This window comes from Chroicocephalus ridibundus, chromosome 2 (assembly GCF_963924245.1).
Source record: "Chroicocephalus ridibundus chromosome 2, bChrRid1.1, whole genome shotgun sequence".
In the NCBI taxonomy this organism is placed as follows: domain Eukaryota; kingdom Metazoa; phylum Chordata; class Aves; order Charadriiformes; family Laridae; genus Chroicocephalus; species Chroicocephalus ridibundus.
The window spans coordinates 45,649,383-45,668,672 of NC_086285.1; the positions used below are offsets into that span (position 1 = coordinate 45,649,383).

General features: G+C 38.2%; 1 protein-coding gene across 1 annotated transcript in view; it reads right to left on the bottom strand.

Moving 5' to 3' along the window:
- The window catches only part of OSBPL10 (oxysterol binding protein like 10), a 118,109-nt gene that overhangs the window by 84,603 nt on the left and 14,216 nt on the right, over positions 1 to 19,290 (bottom strand). Inside the window, exon 2 of the mRNA XM_063325243.1 lies at positions 160 to 335. Within this exon, the coding sequence (XP_063181313.1) occupies positions 160 to 335 (176 nt within the window). The remainder of the gene's footprint in view (positions 1 to 159; positions 336 to 19,290) is intronic.

Consider the following 19,290-nt stretch of genomic DNA (forward strand, 5'->3'; position numbering starts at 1 on the left):
CCACTATGGTTTATAACATAGTATGTAACAATATAGCTGTATAACCACTACTTTCTGACAGTATAGGGAGGTAAAAGAGAAATGAGATATGACAGAAGAGATGCAGAAGCAGGAATGGGAGAGAAGAATGACTCAGCTGGCACCAAAGCAGCGCTGTACCTCTCAATTTATACATCTCTCCATTAGCAGAGTAGACCACCAACATGTGTGGCACTTCATCACTGGGCGATATTATAGCTCCAGCTAAAGACAAGGTTCCTCGTGGCTTCTGGTTTTTACTTTGTTCATTCACGAAATACTGCAGAATCCCCGTCTCAAAGTCCAGCACAAAGTACCTGTTCAAAGAAATTGTAATGGTATAGTATTTCTGTCAAAGTTTTTCATCCATTTGCTCAAATAAGAGTACAAACTGATCTTAAATCAAAATCATAAACAAACAAATGTGGTTAAATTTGGTTTTGTAATAACTCAATTTTATAAGGTGCTGTTATTTTGATCATTAGGTTTGGGTTTTCAAGGGCATGTGTAAGCTATTCTTTTATTCATGTTTCTTTCAGATTAATGGTGAGGTTTGCATACAAGACATAAAAGCAAGGAAAGGAGTTTTTAATTGAAGAGGTTCCACTGAAGAAGTATGAGACTGCTTCACCTGGGGGGGGTTGGCCCCTCCCCCCCCCCCTTTTTTTTTTTCATTTATAACCTTGAAAGACAATGCTAATTCCCCATAACTAGTCTTTTGAAAAGGTGACACTGTTTTTACAGAGGGATGACCACAATTAAAGATACCATGGTGTTTTAATCTTTGTGACAATATTTTACATGCAGATGTGGAGTGTAATTTTGAGAACTGGACAACCAAATTGAACATTCAGTTCCCGATAAGCACCAGGTAGGAAGTAGGGACACCTGCGTATAAGAAAACAATTAGGAGGAGAGAGAAGTAAAGTCTAAATTCTATTTGGTCATTCTGCTAACAAATTCTAACAAGGCAAAACCATTTTTACTGATGATCATATATTTAGGATCAGGAAATACTCAGACGGTAAAAATTCAGTAGCCACAAAGATTTAAAAAAAAAAAAAAAGTTTTGACGAACACAAGCCGTTCCACAATAAACCAACTACTAGGACTGCAAGATCATACAAACAGAAACAAACTCATTACATTGTCCAAGTGCACTAAATGAAAGTGAAGATGTTTCAAACTTAGTGCATCAGTTTCAAGAGTTGGAAACACAAATTATTATTTTTTCCCAAATAAGCCTATCTTTCACAACAGCACAGATCTTAAATTCCATTTCCCTGCAGAAATCATCCATGCTATTACACAGAACAACTATTTGACGCTAACTCTTTGCCCACAGGGGACGGACGGCAACCTCTTGGCTCACACGAAGGACAATTTGCTGTGACTCACAACAGACTAGAGAGAAGATCACACGAATGCAGGTTACCCCCTTAGCTTCTACTAAAAAACAGCCCTAACAATCTGACTAACGCACTAACGTGGGCATTTGGAATGCATACTATTTGCTGCTGTTCCTCTAGATAGCATTAGCATAGGACATATGAATTTGTGTACAATATTTCAGAAACTGATTACTCAGACTTCCATAGCTTTGTACACCCCAAATTTGCTCAAGTCACAACTTTGTTTTGAAAGCGGCATTTTGTCTTAGCCCTTTTTCAATATACCGATATGCAAAACACCTCTAACTTTTCCCACGATGGGGTATTTCCAGGATCATCTTCACAGCCTGTTGAAGTCATTGGTGTTCTTGTGCTCTTTTTTCAAGTTAAATAAGCCTGGACATAATGCAAGCAATCATTGCCTAAGATTTACCCAGCTTCAGACATTTTTGCTCGGGGAACCTTCCTTTGCCACATTTATGCATAACTCTCTACTGCCACCACCTCTGCACGAGGACAAAGATCAAATTTTCTCTAAAATATTAACAGATTAACACCAGCTGTCCCAAATGATTTTAAGTTAGTGCATCACTACACCCCTCACTTCTGCCCTGACTCCATCTCCCACAAGCATCTCTCCACCCCTTCCCTCATGAAACAAATGGAAGGCCTCCCTTTTATAATCATGAAGCACATCTCTTCACCTTCCCTCTACAGTTTATCTTCATCACAAAAAAAAATCACTAGATAAATGGCAAGCTGAATACCAACCACCACAGTGTTTTCAACAGTAGTGTTAAACATAAAGAGGCCCTAAATGGAAATTGCCAAAATTTCAGAAGATTATTTTAATGACTGTATTACACCAGTCCACAACCTTCCTGTTTTGTTTTTTGCTTTTAAATGACTTTACAATACAGCTCTCCCACTTACAAAGCATTTTTTCCTCTTCAAGTTGCTTAGCAGGGAAAGATGATGCACTTAACTGCAGGTAAAAACAGCAGAATTGGAAAACACACTATAAAAAAAAGAGTCAGATTTGCACATTTCATAGTAAATTTTAAATTTTGCTCATTCTTAGTTTTCCTTGTCCATTTTAGGAATAACTGTTACATATTCAGGATAAAAAGCAGAGCACTGGACAGAAGTGATGCCATGCCCCTGAGAAAACGATGGAGTAGCTTGACCCTAGAGCTAGTGCTTCTCTCTATCCAACGGACAAGTTTTCAGCAATCTCCAACTGACAAGTTTTCAGCAATCTCTTTGTTAGCAAACAAGTCTAGGCTTTATATGCAGTGATGTCCATTCTGAGCCTGTGCCATCCTCATTATAATTTCGTTGTCCTTTTATTGTTCAGGTACAAATCATTTATTTCAGCCTTTGTTATCAAGCCATCTTTTATCGATTAGTACCTTGGAAGTCATCATTGTGGTTATTGCAGTTCAGGTCTACAATTAACAAAAGGAGGAACAACAGCTAAAAATAAAAAAAAAAGGGGGGGGGGAAGAGGCAAGAAAAATCATCTTTCCTTCTATTAAGACCAAAGGATTTGGGGAAAATAGTTCCTCTGAGTCTAATGGAACAGGATCTATTACATTACATAAATACTACGAGCACTTCAACTCAGAAACCTTTGCATGCCAGACCAGTAAAGCACTCCCAGAATGACTGTAAGCTCCGCAAAGATGGTCTTTGCATTGCCATAAAGCTACCCCAGGGACGGAAACCAGCGATTTGAGTACAGAATACACCTTTACCAGCATAACGACATCCAAGACTAACGACTTCTGCAAATCCACATGTGCAGAGACAGCATCCTTCCACATCCTTATTATCACTGCTACAGCAGTAGTGGTAACTTGCCCTTCTAGCCAACCATAACCTATTTTACATACAGTCTCAGAAAAAAAACGAACATCATTGGCCTTGTACCTTCAGTTTTCAGTACTTGTGATGATGTCTTAGTTGCCTGTAAAAGCATGCAATATGTTTCCAGAACAACTCAAGTAGTAATCTTAAGAAAGAAAAAAAAAGTATCCAGTTCTCACAGGCCTTCCCATCGCCCTTTTCAAGTATCCTGCCTTCTTTCTTGTCCCAGTTGAACCAGTATCTATGTTTGCCAACTTTGAAAGTCATAAGAGAAAAAAGAATTATCTACAGAAACGTTAAGTCCCAACTGCCCAACAAAAACTGGTCACGTCAACGAAATAGCTTTCCTGTGACTTTGAAAAGCTCAGGAACTTTTCACAGGCATCCTGACCATGACACTGTTCGAATCACACAGAAGCAAGTATTTGCTTTTCAAAAGTTATGGTTCACCTTTACACAGTGGTATCACAGAAAAAGATAGACAGGAGTAAAATGCACAGACAACTATAGTCTCACAAGAGCAGCAGGGGGATAATGCACCTTGAAAACTGCTAAAAGGAGAGGAAAAGCCAGGAGAAGGAATAAGGAATTAAATGTCAAATCAAGCAGCGCAAGACTTCCTACAAAGGAGGGGGGAAGGAGTAACAGAAAGAGATAGAAAAAACAGAAGCAGCTTTCAAAAACATTTTCTTGCATCACAGACCAAGTGATGACCTAGTTCAGACCATCACAAAAACGCAGAAGAAATGGGAGACCAGATTCTTTCATTAACTGAGGATGGAAAAGCGTTATATAAATATAAAGCAGAACAGAAGTAAGAGAATGGTACATGTCCCATTTTAGAAGCCCCATGTAACCGTATCAAAAGGACAGGGATATCTTTTAACTTGAGTTCCAAAAGCCGTTTGTTCTACACACCAGGGAAATAACGGCAGTAACCTCTCTAGAACTGATTAATCTTACCACCTTATCCTGGATTTCTCTACTGGTCTTGTTCACAGGGCACACATTTACCCATGATGTCATTTTTTTGTAATTAATTCACAGACCAATACTCCTGAAAACTAACATACACTTTAGTCAGGTAGGAGGACGCAGGGTCAAGTTATGTCACACGAGACATACAAACAATGAGTGCTATACAGAAATGATGAAATAACTGTTACTGACAAACCCTTCCAAAAGACAGCTAAATATTTTATTCCAAAATTGGACAAAATCATCATTTTGGGTTGTGGGGTTTTTTTTTTAAATTAACATTCGTTAAAAGAGTCCATCTAATGGCAAGCTAGAAAATTACTGCTTTAACAGATTTTAAGCGGTTTTAACTGCTTAAGCACTGTTCAAAGCAGACATGTAAAATTAGAGGCAGGAAAAAGTAGGCCATTTCATAAAGAAAAGCCTTGGCCAATGGATTTCTCACTTTGAACCGAATACATTCAGAGACTACAGGCTTCCTGCTCCTCTGGCCCAGCCTGCCGCAAGCTCCTGGGATTCACCGAGATACTCCCCTCTGCCATTCCAATCAAACGCAGATGCATTACCAGCTGGTATCAATTACAAGATAAAAACATTCAGCCACACTGAGAACTAGAATTTTACTGCTGTTCTATCAAGTTAAAAAAAAAAAAACAAAGAGTCTGATGCTACCAGAATTTTTTTAAGTTACTCATGAGTTTGTCAATATGGCCTGATGACGCTTTATTTCTATTTTACTTCCCGTATTTCAAAATCAGCGCGCTCTCAGAATAAATCCTAAGTCTTGTAAGTTCTGTAACCATCTGTCTTAATTAAACACTCATCGTGTTTCATTCCTATCCCCTTTATCCATCAACTTTGACAGCCATTACAAAAAAAAAAAAAAAAAGTGAATGACATCCATCAGGAAGTGTAACTATGTCATCTTTTGAATTCTTGGAAGATAGAGACTCAAACTGTATCAATAAACTATTGCAACTGGATTTTGCATTCACTGTTATAAGCATTTATTATAGTAATAATTATAAACTATTAATAATTATATAATATAATAATTTATTATTAGTTCCACATTCAGTAAGAATTTAAGAAAAAGCAATGACTATGGTTTAAAAAGTGATAAAATGCTGGTAGCATAGTAGATAACAATGGTCTACCATCAGAGGACAACAGCTACATAGGTCTTCCATGAGAAAATTTGACATTTCCAACACTATTCCAGTTTGGGGCAATAAAAAAAAAAATGTTTAAAAAAATTGTAAAAAGACACCCAAAACTATCAGAAGCACACAATATGAACATTTCCCATGTAATTTACTCACCTCACCGGATTTAAGAATTTTCATTTTCCCATCTCCACTCAAATTAAGCATTTCCATATTCTCCAGTGGAAATGCATAGTTTAATAAAAAAATAAAGAACAAATTAAAACATTTCTAGGCACCTCAACATTCAATTGCACGTAACAGGGTGCACTGCTTATTGAAGCTGTCACTCCGATGGAAGTCTGCAAGTCTGCAATGCACACAAAGGTATGTTCCCAGCAGAAAAAACACCACTTAAAACAACTTTCTTCTCTCCCCTTATTCTGAAAGCATCTCAGAAACCAACCATCTGAAAACACGTTTTCAGTACTCTGTAATCCCAAGAAGTTTTCAGGGTAGGACTGTCAAATCTTTCCATTGTGTAATGCATTCCTAGTCATCTGAATTCTCCCCACACCCTTCTTCCTCAGTTAAGTCAGTTTTCTGGACCAAATTTTGTTTGAATATATAATGTGATAGAAGTTTTTTATATAAAGACTTTTGCAACTGGACAACTGCAATCCCAGTCAAATCTTCAACTAAAGACTCAATCTGCTTAAAAAATCACCTCTTTTGGAAAGCAACACTGTATTAATTACTTCCTAGGGTTCATAAACTAGCCTACATTGGGACCCATGCTTCATAATTGGACTGTGTCTAATCCCAGAGCTCACCTGTTTAAAATTGGTATGGATGCCCAAATACCGCACAGTAGCATAGACAAATCCTTTGACTAAAGACAAAACTTCCATAATCTCTAAACAATAAAATGGTTTTCATTATATCATGACCTAACACAGCAACTACTTATGGATGGAGAAGCTTGCTGGGTTTCTACAGCAGGCTAGCCTTGGTTTCAGCTTTTTGGAGTTTTTTTCCCCAGTTACTTTTTCACTGATGGACAGAGGAGCTTTTCTCTCTGAACACCACTTTAGCTCTTCCAGAGACACCTCTTCTTCCAAACCAGTCTCACAATACATACTTTATGACCTACTTTTTATTTTGCTTTAACCATAAAAATGCAAACTGTTCAGATAAAATACATTGATTTGAAGGAGCACAAAGCCTTCAGTCTGATTTAAAACCTTGATAGGCAACGTCTCTTTCCCTGTCATATCAGAAAAGTAACAATTAATGTATTTCCCCTTCTCAGACTTTATTATTTCAGACAATGGGACAAATATTATGTTTCACTATGCATTTCAGGATCAAATTAGCTCAAGAACAGAAACAACCCACCGGCAGAAGAATTTCACTACCTTTTCCTTCTACCACTTTGTTCTCAACATTTCTGAGTCCCAAACACATGTTTTCCTTTCACTCCATTCCAGTTTTCCTCCAGTCGCTGCTTAGGTGTGTTCTTCAGGGATTGCATAATCCTCAAAAAGAGGACATTTTCAAGAATAAGGAATCAAAGCATTCTATAATTCTTTTCCTTTTTTTTTTTTACCGTAGTTAAAAAAACTATATAAGAATTATAGTACAGAAAGTAAATCACTGTGTCAAAGAAAAGTTTATGGTTCCAGTAACTGAACAAGATGTCACATAGAAATATTTCCTTTTTAGGAAACTGTATCTTATTAGGCCATCTTGGAGATGACATTTATGCAACTGCTTAATTCTTTTTTTCCCTTTTACCTTGAGCCATAAGATTAATGGACTTATTCATGCCAATAAAGATAAAGCATGGCATACACATTTGAAAGTCAAGGACTTTATTATTAAAAACCATCTCTAAAATTGACATTTAAAGACAGGTGGCTGGGAGAACATACTTACATTTCAGTAACTGCTTAACATCCTTTATGCATTGAGGTTCCTCAATTTATCGTTTTCTAACATAAGAAAACGTAAGAACCACAGCATTCATTTTAAGTTTTACTGACTTTGAGCATTTCTGAATGAAAACTAGATTTTTAAAACTGTAATTTCTCTGCATTATTGTAATTGCTTATCAGTCAAGCTGAACTATAATTTGCTGAATACATTTAGAAGCGTTCCACATCTAAAATGGAGATAAGAAATAGAGGAAGTATTATCCACACCTAATACATGGACTACTTGTTTCTGATCATCACGTCCTTCCTGATTTTAACATCCACAGAACTCTCACAAATAAAATCTTAAGAGAAATTGCCTTTCCTGTTTTGTCAAGTTCCAGTCAATCTTTAAGTTTACAGGAAAGCCCACTTTACCAACTAAAAGATCACTTCTTTCTCAGCGTCTGCAGAAGCTGCAATTGCTACAGACCAGCCCATCAGTTCATCAACTTCTGCTTGCCACGCCAATTACTTTCAACGGTCTGAAATCCTGTATAGTCAGCAATAGACATGCTGCCCAGATTTTATTTCAGTAAAACGAGACTTGCAGTAAGGATAAATATTAATATTAGTTTTCTCATCTCAGATAAGAGTTGCTTAGGGGTTGCTTTTTAGGACAGAGGGAGAAAAAATAGGCTTAAAAATAATGCATCCATTTTAACCCATCAGGCTTAGAATTCATACAGATTTGCGGAAAAGTATATTCATCATACTAATGTATGCTTTAGCACAACATGCCCGCATTGAGGGGTAACAACCGCAATTTAGGGGCAAAGACATAAACAAAAGATACACAGTTGAGAGTGATCACGTAAACAGCACTTACTGCTCATATCCCACCAAAGCGGCTGGCTGCCCGATGCTACTTTGTGCCATTTAGTAGTCCTTGCCACCTTCCTTTTTATTTGCTCTAAATTCACCACTACTTAATAATTAAACAGGCTCCAATTTTTGTATTGCAGATCAGAGAAAAAAGGCTAGCAGACATAATTGGGGGAGTAAATGGGCTGGTGCAATCTTAATTCTGGCAATGCTATTATCCAGCTCGATTGAGGTCACAGATTAAAAACAGAGCTTCCAGATAGAAAAACAACGAAGATCTAAAACAAAACAAGAACGGAGTACTTCCACGTCATTTATAATAATTTGTATGTAATGAAAGGACGTTAAGCTTTAGAAAGACACACTTCTGCGCAATTCTAAAAAATGATACAGGAAACATACGAGAGACAACTAGTTACACGCTGATTCACTTGCTTTCGTTATCATAACAAATCACCTACAAAAAAATAACTAAACGGGGGGCAATAACTAAAAATTGGAAAAAATCTGAGCTTCTTCCCCAAAATAAAGAAAATACCTATATAAAATGATGTCTAGCTCGTGAAAGCTGCTTTTCCATATTAAATTTGTAATTTTCTCTACTCACATTAGCAGCTGTCAAAACTGCTGCTGATCAAGCAGTTGGATCACTACAAAGTTTTAAACGTCTCCCAAAACAATGCCAGCCATGCCAGGAATCTTATTGTCTATTCTTTTCTGTAATTAAAAAACACACCAGAATTGTAAGTGATACAGAAACATTTGGCCTTCCATAAAAACATGTCACTTTTTTTGCTCGATACTTTCTGCAACAGGCTTAGAAGATGGCCTAGCAACCAAAAATACAACTCTCCAACAAGCCGAATAACAAATTCAGGAAGCCTGAAATGCTGAATCAAAGGCTCTACCATGTACTTTAAACACACTAAGAAAGTGTAAGCATCCCACAGACCTGTTTGAAGGAAAGTAATCAAAAAGAAGGCAGCACTGAATGCAGAGACTGTGAACGCGGCTGCTCAGAGCACTAATGAGTCCAACAGTAACTGACGCTATTATATATTATTCTTTCAACAGTCTCTACTTTAAGTAGGGAGTTGCATACACACACAGAGAACGCATTTCCAGGAAGGTCATATATGAAGACAGATCAATAATGAAGTAAGATTTGACCAATGTCAGTATTTTACAGAGATTTCTGTCTGCTACGTGCCACGTTCTGCAGGAGACTTCACAGACTGAAGAGAGATGTACCCTTAGCTTTCCGGTACTTGCTATTACCACATCCATAAATGAATCAAATACATCCATTTGACAGCCTGGTTCTCATGCAATATAAGGAGAGTATAGCAAATTCAGTCACCTAATATAACGCCCCCACAACACACACAGATAGCCTGGAATTGCTGGTTTTGTATCAGCACTACCACGAAACAGTTTAACGAAAACCACATCCCACTGAATTTGTGTGAGTCAGCCAGATCTAAATCACAAATTTATCTCAAAATACTACCATCCGTAATCCAAATACTCTACAATTTGCAGCTACTAAATTTTGGCAATCCCAAACATACACACCCACAAAAGAGGATGCTGAACAAAGAACATCTATTCAATTAAGATACCTCCGCACCCTTTTCCTCACCTTCTGCCTACAGCCTGCCCTCTGAACTACATTAAGAGAGACGGATACAATTACTAGAAGGACAGAAAAGGTACGAAGGAAGCAGTAAACCTTCACACACACACACCATGTCTACTACGTAGTACCTTCCCATCCTCAGCTTTCGTATTACTTCCCTCTTATGGTATACCAATGATGAATCAAACCCTTATTTGCAAGGGTAAAGTTGGTTTATGTTTCTCTGACTTGTCCCTCCCAAATCTTCTTCTCTCTTCTCCAACAACTTATATTCCTCACTGGTAAGAATTAACCCTACCTCAACGCAGCACTACTATTAAGTCCCATCTAGAGGAAGCCCCTTCATACCTCAAACATCCACAGATTTTTAGAGCTCTCTTTTGCTGCCACGAATTACAGACCGTATACAGAAAAACACTCAGCTATGAGACAACCAATACGACCCTGAGATTTTATGCTAGACCTGGTGTTAGTTAGGATTTCACCTGGAGATAAAATACTTCGAGGGACTGAAATATTAATGAAACAAATAATAAAGGCACAGAGAGTGACCCTGAACAGCACGAACTCTGAAGCTGAGGAAGAGACAATTGCTGGATGACAAATCAAGGGATGGCCTAAACACCTCCAAGTGGGAATATCAGGCAATTTATTCAGGTAATCAGACCACAAAACAGACTGCAAATAGAAGTAGCTCAAATTACAAGACTAGCTTCAATTAGAGTAGCTGTTGAGTAGTTCAGCTACTTTAAGTGCTGCTTTTTGCTCAATTTAACAATGACAGAACAGAAATTAGGAGTATCATTCAAGTCATATCTTGAGCCAATTACACAGACAAAAGGAGTCTGTTATCTCAGACTGAAGTATTTGGGCAGCACGTCTCCAAGTTAAAAGCCAGGGAAATTATCTATGTAGGTGAACACTAACGAGTCTGTTCCTCACAGGTGAACATGGTTCCTTGCTCAACAGTAACAGCCAGCAGTGCTAAGTCAGGGAACCTCAGGGAGTTGACCTGTATATAAATAAAAAGGAGTAAGTGTCAATGCAAGCAAATTGGCCGCTGGAGTTCTTTTCAACTCATTATTACTGCTTACTGGAAAACAAGGTTGCTTTAAGACAGACTGTAAAAACCCTAAAGTCACAGGAAAGGTACCTTAAGTCATGCAACTGAATTGTAAATTCTATGCTATAAAATCTGTACTATTTTGTATACAGTAACTATCAAACAAAACAGCTAAATCACTGAACTGTCTTCACTGTTACTTAGCTCTTCCATTATTTTTAATTATTAAACATGAAATATAAAAGGTTAGATAGGATTCATAAACTCTCTTAATAAAAAGATGTCGCCAACCTGAAAGTTTTCAATAGAAAGATGCTGCTGAAAATTAATTATCACAGTCACACATTTGTGGTTTATGGAGACAGATCCTCAGTTTTACTATGACCACTGTGCTGCCAACAAGTGATGGACAATTTACAGAGGAAATGAAACAGAGGGATGAAGGAGTAGACAAGCAGAACATTTTGGCAAGAGGATGTACCAAAAGGTTTTCAGTAAATTTACCTAAAACTAAGTAAACAGAAACCTGAAGAATCATTTGACACTACAGTCAAGAATAATGCACTCTACTAGCTAGACTTCAAACCACCATCCAGAGCAAAACACTCTCCTGCACCAGAGAGATGTGTCTAAGCAAACACATACTGAAAGCAGCAAAGATGTTAATTGGAGTACTTAACAAGAAAGGTATCAACACTCAATACATATTTACTTTAAGGTTTTTTCATCTTTTTTTGGCCAGGTTAATCTTCTGCCATTTTAGTGAGCCGAATTCCATTACCATGCAATCAACAGGACATCAGAGCCATGGCAAAGTAAAAGGAAGTGAGGAGCATGCAAGGAGGTTGTCCCCCTTTTGTTGACAACATGCTCTTAATTCGGTTCAACAAACCTCATTAAACCATAGCCTCTGAGGGCTATTTTAATGACATAGCGCTTAACTGTATGTATGAGCAGGAATAAAACTGTAGATAATTCTGATTCTTTAGTTATTCTGATTTGGTCTTTTCTAATTCCAACACTAAGTATCACAAGTGATAGTGTATAGTCTGAGGTTTGGGAGTTTATTTTTCAATTACAAAGGAGTAACTATAGTACTGTTTTTTCACATTCATTTCTCTCTCATACCATATTCTTGACTTCCACCTTAGCATCTGCTAATATAAAAACCTATATATATGTTAAAAGCAAACCTACAGGTGAAAATGCAAATCTACTATATTGTATACGTTCAACACTCTCAGGCATGCTGTGTACAGATCTACTTATATCACCCCTGCTATGCCTAAAGATGACCAGCAGGCAGAAAAAGCACCTTCTTTGTTCCTTCATGATGTATGAGAGACACCTAGGATGCTCTCCTCCAGTCGTATCAGCCTAGAGATATTAGTTCCAGCTTTCCCTAGTCTTCTTGGAAGAGTAATGTGCCAGAAATACTAACACAAGATAATAAATAAATAAACAAAAATTCATTCACACAGGGCAAGCATTCAAAAGTACACAGGAACCTAAATGAGTCTGTGAAGGCATTCCATCTTTTGCGCATGCTTTCTCAGAACATATTTTTGCATTTCAAATCTTGAAAAACTTCCGACAGGTAATATAAAAATATTAAAAGTCACATTTACTGAATACCTGCATGCTCCAAATTACAAGTGCCACTAACGCATGCTGTGGCAGGAGAAGCTGTTATGTCTTTCCATCGTCTGCTCCCCTCCACTTTGTTGCCAGAGATCATCACCCCTGCAGAGCAGCAACCGACCAACCCTACAGAAGTCCTGCGCTCAGTGAAACTAAGGTTATCATCTGCAATCAGTTCATCAGTTTATCACTATGCCACGCTATGAACAACTGCAGCTGACGGCACTGACTCACAACCTCTACTACAATGGTTAAACGAGTGAGGAAAAAGCACGAGCGGTATCAAGTGATCAGAAACAGGCCTCAGTTGAGTATTAACTGTGACAAATGATCACTTCCCTCTCTTCCAGAAACTGGTGTGCTAGGCTTACTGCCAAGTGTGGGTTACATTTTGATATCTTAGATTGTCTTCACAAAACACAGCACAGTTAACCTCATCTCATGTCCACAGCTCAGCTGGTTGTAAAAAAAACATCATCCAAACTTAGGGTTCATCACTGCTCCTCTTCCCTCCTTCCTCTCCTGTGCCCTTGGGTCCTCTCTAGTGCTCAAACTCAGTGGGACCTAATTAAATTTGTTAAACCAGGGGAAAAAAAAAAAACAGATGGAACAGACAGTTGGGAGAGGGTCGCCCTTATTCAGCAGTAAGGTGAAACTGCGGCTCATCTTCTGGTCTCATGAAAACAATTGGTACAAGCTACCACAAAAGCAAAGGAGGTCTTTTCAGATACCATCTACCAGCTCAAGCCAAACCACAACATACATTCATGCTAATTATTATCAGCAAACAAAAACTGGAATATGCAAAATAATTTGTAACTACTAAATCATTATAAAAGCCTTCAAAGAGACATAAGCCATGTTCATTTATTCCTCTTAACTATGCAATAACTTATACATTTTCTTCTCCTAATCTGCTTTTCCAACTTCATTATTTGGAAGAAAGTCAGAGATATTTAATTCCGTGCAAGTTACTGATAGGAGACTCTAAAGAACAGGACATTCCTCTGGAAGCTAAAACTCATCCAAAAATTATATTTAACCTGATTTACAATTGATGCATTTCCATGGATGAAGTCTTAGGAAATCTGCATGGACATCCTCTTACAACTGTTTGCAATCTACATGAAGAATTCCATTCCAGCACTACTTCATTGAAGAAAATACATAAAGTAGCTCTGGTATTTCTCAATACATACAATTCTTTTACGACCATTAAATTACAAAAAAATTTAAAAAATAGTTGAACTTTAGATAGTGCCCTTTAATCTCTAAATCACCTACTTTTATATAGAAATGTCTTGCACATTTACACCACAGTCGACAGTAATGGTGCAAAATAAACAGCAACAGTTCCCCCAAAATCTCAGTATATTGTTACATCAACACAATTAGGCAAAATGAAAAACGCTGCCCTTAGAAAGCACAAGGGAAAATCAGTTGTAATTTCTCACTCTATCTCCTCAAGGAAGAATTGTTGACTTGCACTTTAAAAATCTGCTTCATAAATAATACTGCTTCAAAAATAATACTTCCCTTATTTGGTGTCACGTCAGAACTTCTGCTCTGTCACCTTCATTTCTTTGTTCATATCACTGGCCAGTAGCAGTACTCGGTACCGCATCCCAGTATAGCCTATACAATAATCAGAGTTGTAGTCAGCTAAAGAACAATGCTGCCAGATCAGTCTTTGGGGAGAAGAGGAACTTTGCAGAGTCATCCATCCAGCAGGAAAGCAATCCATTTCCTCTGCAGCTACAAGCATTACACGGAAACCTCTGGCCAATATTTTCAGCCGTAGGTCTGTGATGGATACACTGGATTCCTAGCCATACTTTGATTCAGGCTGACTAAAGAGCAACAGGCCTTGCACCCTGTGGCAAACCTGAGAGCTGAAAAGCTCCTGGCTTGCATACAAGGGATTGAAGGTGCCTTGGAAAAATATTTCACAGAATCACAGAATGGTAGGGGTTAGAAGGGACTTTCAGAGATCATCTAGTCCATCCCCCCTGCCAAAGCATGTTCACCTAGAGCAAGTTGCACAGGTGTTTTCGAAAGGTGGTTTCAAAACCCAAAAACGCAAGATAACCAAAGTACAGAACACAATACCAGAGCTAAAATGAAGACATCTATCTTGCCTATACTATTGTCTAGCAGCCAACTACTTCTCACAGCTCCCCCTGAACTGCAGCTAGACGGCACGCCAGGTCACTCTTTCTTAGGAACAATTCGCACCACTCAGCGCTAGCAGTCCTGTCAAATTTGTTTCCACTGTACTCAGTACTACATCAATTTCAATTTTAAAATTATGAAACATGGTATTTTTCAGAAGCCTCCTACATTACATCACATTACATACATTTCTGTTGAGTCCCTTGTTATATCTTGCCGAATTACTGAGAAATCATATTGGCTGATCAGCTGGCAAGCAGGTAATTCTGAACAAAATTTGACATCATTCTTAATACGAAAGCAATCAGTCTGCTCTACAACGAGGCACAAGCTCGCTCGTAACTTTTTAAAAGCTTAACATAATTTCTGATATCATTCCTATAGTTACAATCATACTGGTTATAAAAGCAATTCAGAAATTGCTGATCTAACCCACCCTCCTGCACAAATAAAAAGAGCTCCTTTGCCATAACTGAAATTATGAACTTCTGAGCTATGAAGAACTATGAACCAACCAATACAAACCAAAGAGAAGTTTAAATTCTTCACTTTTGCAATAAACTAGTACATGGGTATTAAAGAAATATTGCCAATAATGGAAATATTATAGCAAAACCAATTTCTTTTAAACATGCTGACAACACCACTGCTTATCAATGGTATAAAGCAGAATCACCTGCCTGTAGAAGATCAAACCATGGAACAATGAGTTAACTTAATGAGGCAAATAGAATATCTTTTAGAGTCTGCTTCCAGTTCAACTTTAGAGTTTTATAGATTCTCTAAGGTCAGGTTTGTGCTCTCCTCTTTTTGGTAAAACCAGCATCAAACATATTATAGCAAAACAGCACACTTTTTTCCATGAGATGGGAAGTAACATCAAGTTGTGAGATTTCTATTAAACTTGAAGTTTAATGGTTCTAGCACAAGCTAGAACCCCAAATCTTATTTTTACTACCTGAATATTTAGGCTACTTTACGAGCATCCTCATGAACATCCGTAGTCACAATAATGAAAGGCTGTGGAGGACTTGGAAGAAGGAAAGATCAAGTTGTTATAGCTTAACCATTTCATTAACTAAGAGTTATAAACAATATGTTTTCCTTCAGTTACCGTAAGTCTTCAGCTTTAAAAATCAGAAGCAAGCAAAATTACTCTACTGCACTAAGTTCTTTTCAGTAATGACTTAGAATTTATTTTAATTTCTTTCCTTCAAGTGCAGTTCAAAAAGCTCTTCCTTCTAGCTTTTTTCCTTGTCTCTAATTATGATAAAAATCAATGCTGTGTTAAGTACTTCTCTATTCAACCACTTGTTTGTAGTTTTCTTTTAGTTTATTCCCAAATGTTATCAACTGTTTGCAAACAGTACTGCTCCTTAGCTGTTAGTTTCTCTTATCTGGCACCCCAGACAAGACATGATTTAAGAGCTTCGGAATGTATACCGTTATTCCCGCCCTTCCCCAGCAAAATAACTCCTCTCATTTATTGTATCTGAGACACCCAAATTATAATCAGAAATGCTCAAGCAAAAAGACAGGGGAAAAACAATCCCCAAAGAAACGTTAGTCTTAACTGAAAACTATAACTAGAGAGGTGCATTTTTTTTTAAACAGCCACTTCTAAAAACTAACTATTTCTCACAAGAAAATATTGTAAAGAAGTATTACTCCTTCACTTTAGGAAGCACAAACTGTAAGTCTTGTTTTCTAACAGAGATTTGACATTTGAAGGTCAGTCCTGCTCTGCAGTGCTCTTTGGTACCCTACCGCCTGCCTTCACCACCCCCCTCAGTACTCACACTGGTCCTGCACTGCAGCATTTGACGAGGCACCCTCCCTCTGCTTTTCATCTCATTCTGAGCAGTGACAAGCAGACACTACAATAAAAGGACTGTAATTAAAAAAAAAAAAAATTCACAACCTAAATACACTTGGAGGAAAAAGGTCCTTAATAGCAGCCTAGAACACTAGCAATAATTCTGTTTCCTTAGACTCCTCTAGTAAGCCCCATACTTGCTGTTAGAACTGCAATAGCAGCTTGCCTACTATGCAGTCCCTAAACAATGACAGAGCAGGGAATGATGCAGAATAAGAATTTCAGGAAGAAATTCAGTAGCAGGGATTTCAAAAAACAGAACCTCTTCCCCGGAAGGGAAAGACATAAGGTGGTCATTTTTTCCTTCAGCAGTATAAACACGCTACAACTTAAATGAACCTCTGAACCAAGCACTGCCAAATGCATACAGAAAGGGGGCGGGGGGGGAATAAACCAACTCATAAGTGTAAAACAGTCTTTAAAACAGAATTAGTTTTAACAATTAGTCCAAGCACCTAATAGATACCAATGCCACTAGGAAGAAAAAAATAAAACACAGAACAAGTGGAGATAATAAATTGCCAGAGCAGAGATCCAGTAGCTTTCATATTTCCAGAACTGTTACAGTTTCATAATTCTGATATTTTCCTTTAGAAAAGCATACAATTCTGCATTCCAATAATTAAATCTAGTTGAGGGAATTATTTAATGAAAGTTAAAACTCAACATGAGTAGAGTAGGTATTTTCAGTCTCTCAGACATCTGTTCCTGATGTCCTGACACCATCTCAAATAAGCAATCTGTGAGAAACTGCACTATATTTTTTCCTATACCAGCTGCTTTCTCTATTACTACTGACAGTTCCATTAAGGTTTCCAGCTCCCTCGGTTGAGACACCTATTCCACGCCTCTTGTGTTCAATCTGTTCAAATGTCACTTCTGAAAAATCAATTTTTTTCAGCTCAAGGGGAATAAAACCCAGGAAGGCTTCATGTCATTAGGCTTCTCTCTGGAACCTGAGGTCACAGCTCCTCCATCTCTAATTTTTAGCATATGTAACATTTTCATATCTGATCTCTATACTTTCAAATGTTTTCTTCTCTTCAGTCCATCTTCTACAGCACTACTCCCCTTACACCTGCTATCACAGTATCAAAAGCAAGATCAAATAAATTGGAAAGGAGCGAGATCCTTAGAACATAGGAAGAAGGACAGGTGGATTCATACCATTTTTCTGATCCTACAGAAAAGCTTCATATTCAACTGCTAACCCATTTGTTCAATGCAAGAAGCAGCAAGACTGTATCTGGCATCTGTTCAACCCTTTTCCTCCAAGCTTTAATCCTTCCATTTAAAAACTAGCATACAGAAAAGATAAGAACCTAAGTTATGAGACTAACAGTTCTAAGCTGCTACAGTCTGCTTAGAAAGTCCAGCTATTTCCCATAGTTCGTCCCTCAACTCAGAGATTCCCACCAGAACCTCTGTGCCCAAGGAGTGCTCACCTAAGCCTCCTACTAGCTTTCACAGTCATCTGACTCCTCTACAAAGGGTTATGTACAGGGAGATACTTCCAATACTTTTCCCACACTGAGAGGAGCACAGTGTGCTATGGGGAGCCCTGAGCTCTGTCTAGGTTTGAACGATCTGCCAGCCTTCAGTCCCCAGCACAGCAAAAATACCACATATATTACAGGATTTCTTCCAGCCAACAACATTTAAGCCACCACACTGAATGATGTAAGCTATGCCATACCTGCAACCCATCCTTTGCCGTTAGGCCCAAGGGCTGTGAATTAATTCATTATAGCTCAACAACTAACATCAGTCTGAGCTCACAGGCACAGATGAACTCCAGACCACGTAGCGCTAAGCACATCAAAGCAGGGCAGCCATCGATGCCAGCCATCAGAAACCAGCGCAACAGAACACCCCACAGTGTCCCAAAATGTGAGTATCACCCACCTACACCCTCTAAGCAGCACAGGGTGCACGAGGACATAAAGGCTGGAAAAGCAGTGGATTACCGGAAAGCTGCAGAATGAAACTTGCAGTTTGAACCTCTGACCCCCTGGGAAGGGCAGAGCAGCTGAACAAGGCTGTAATAACTCACAGGTTATCAATTGCTTACCGTCTGCAACGGATTCTCGTATTTGTACTCACATCTGAGAGCTTTGCTTCAAAACACTGGCTGTTCTCACAGCTCCTTATGACTATCAACTCTAAATCAGTATCTTAATTTAAAAAGAAGAGTAAGGGTACCAGTGAAGTCATTATTTTCAGAGCATAATTACATTTTCACTAGGATTTTACCATCAAAATATAAGAACTGGGGGGAAAGCTAGCAGTCCTGTTAGCAAGTTATTTAACAACAGAAGAAAACTAAGGAATTAGAAGTTTCGGGTATTCCAGTCTCTGGTTGTGTTTTTCTCACCCAGGAGCAAAAAGACCCAGCTAGCCAGAACCACCCGCAAGTCAGGCACCCCAGCTTTCACTTCTGGGGAAAATTACCAACCTTCTCCTAACCAGTGCAATTCAGGACTTGGGAGGAGAAGAGGATATTCTGAAATAAGCCTCAAAAGCATGTTTAGATTAACATGCCCTCCTAGAGAGAAAAGAGAGAGGGAGGGAGGGAGAGAGAAAAGAAGAAAAGGAAAAGAAAAATATGAACCATACATTTTATCAGTAACCTCTGGATCCCTTGCATTTCACTATCTCCCTGATAATGAATTTACTTGGCACCCTAAGCTGCATTCC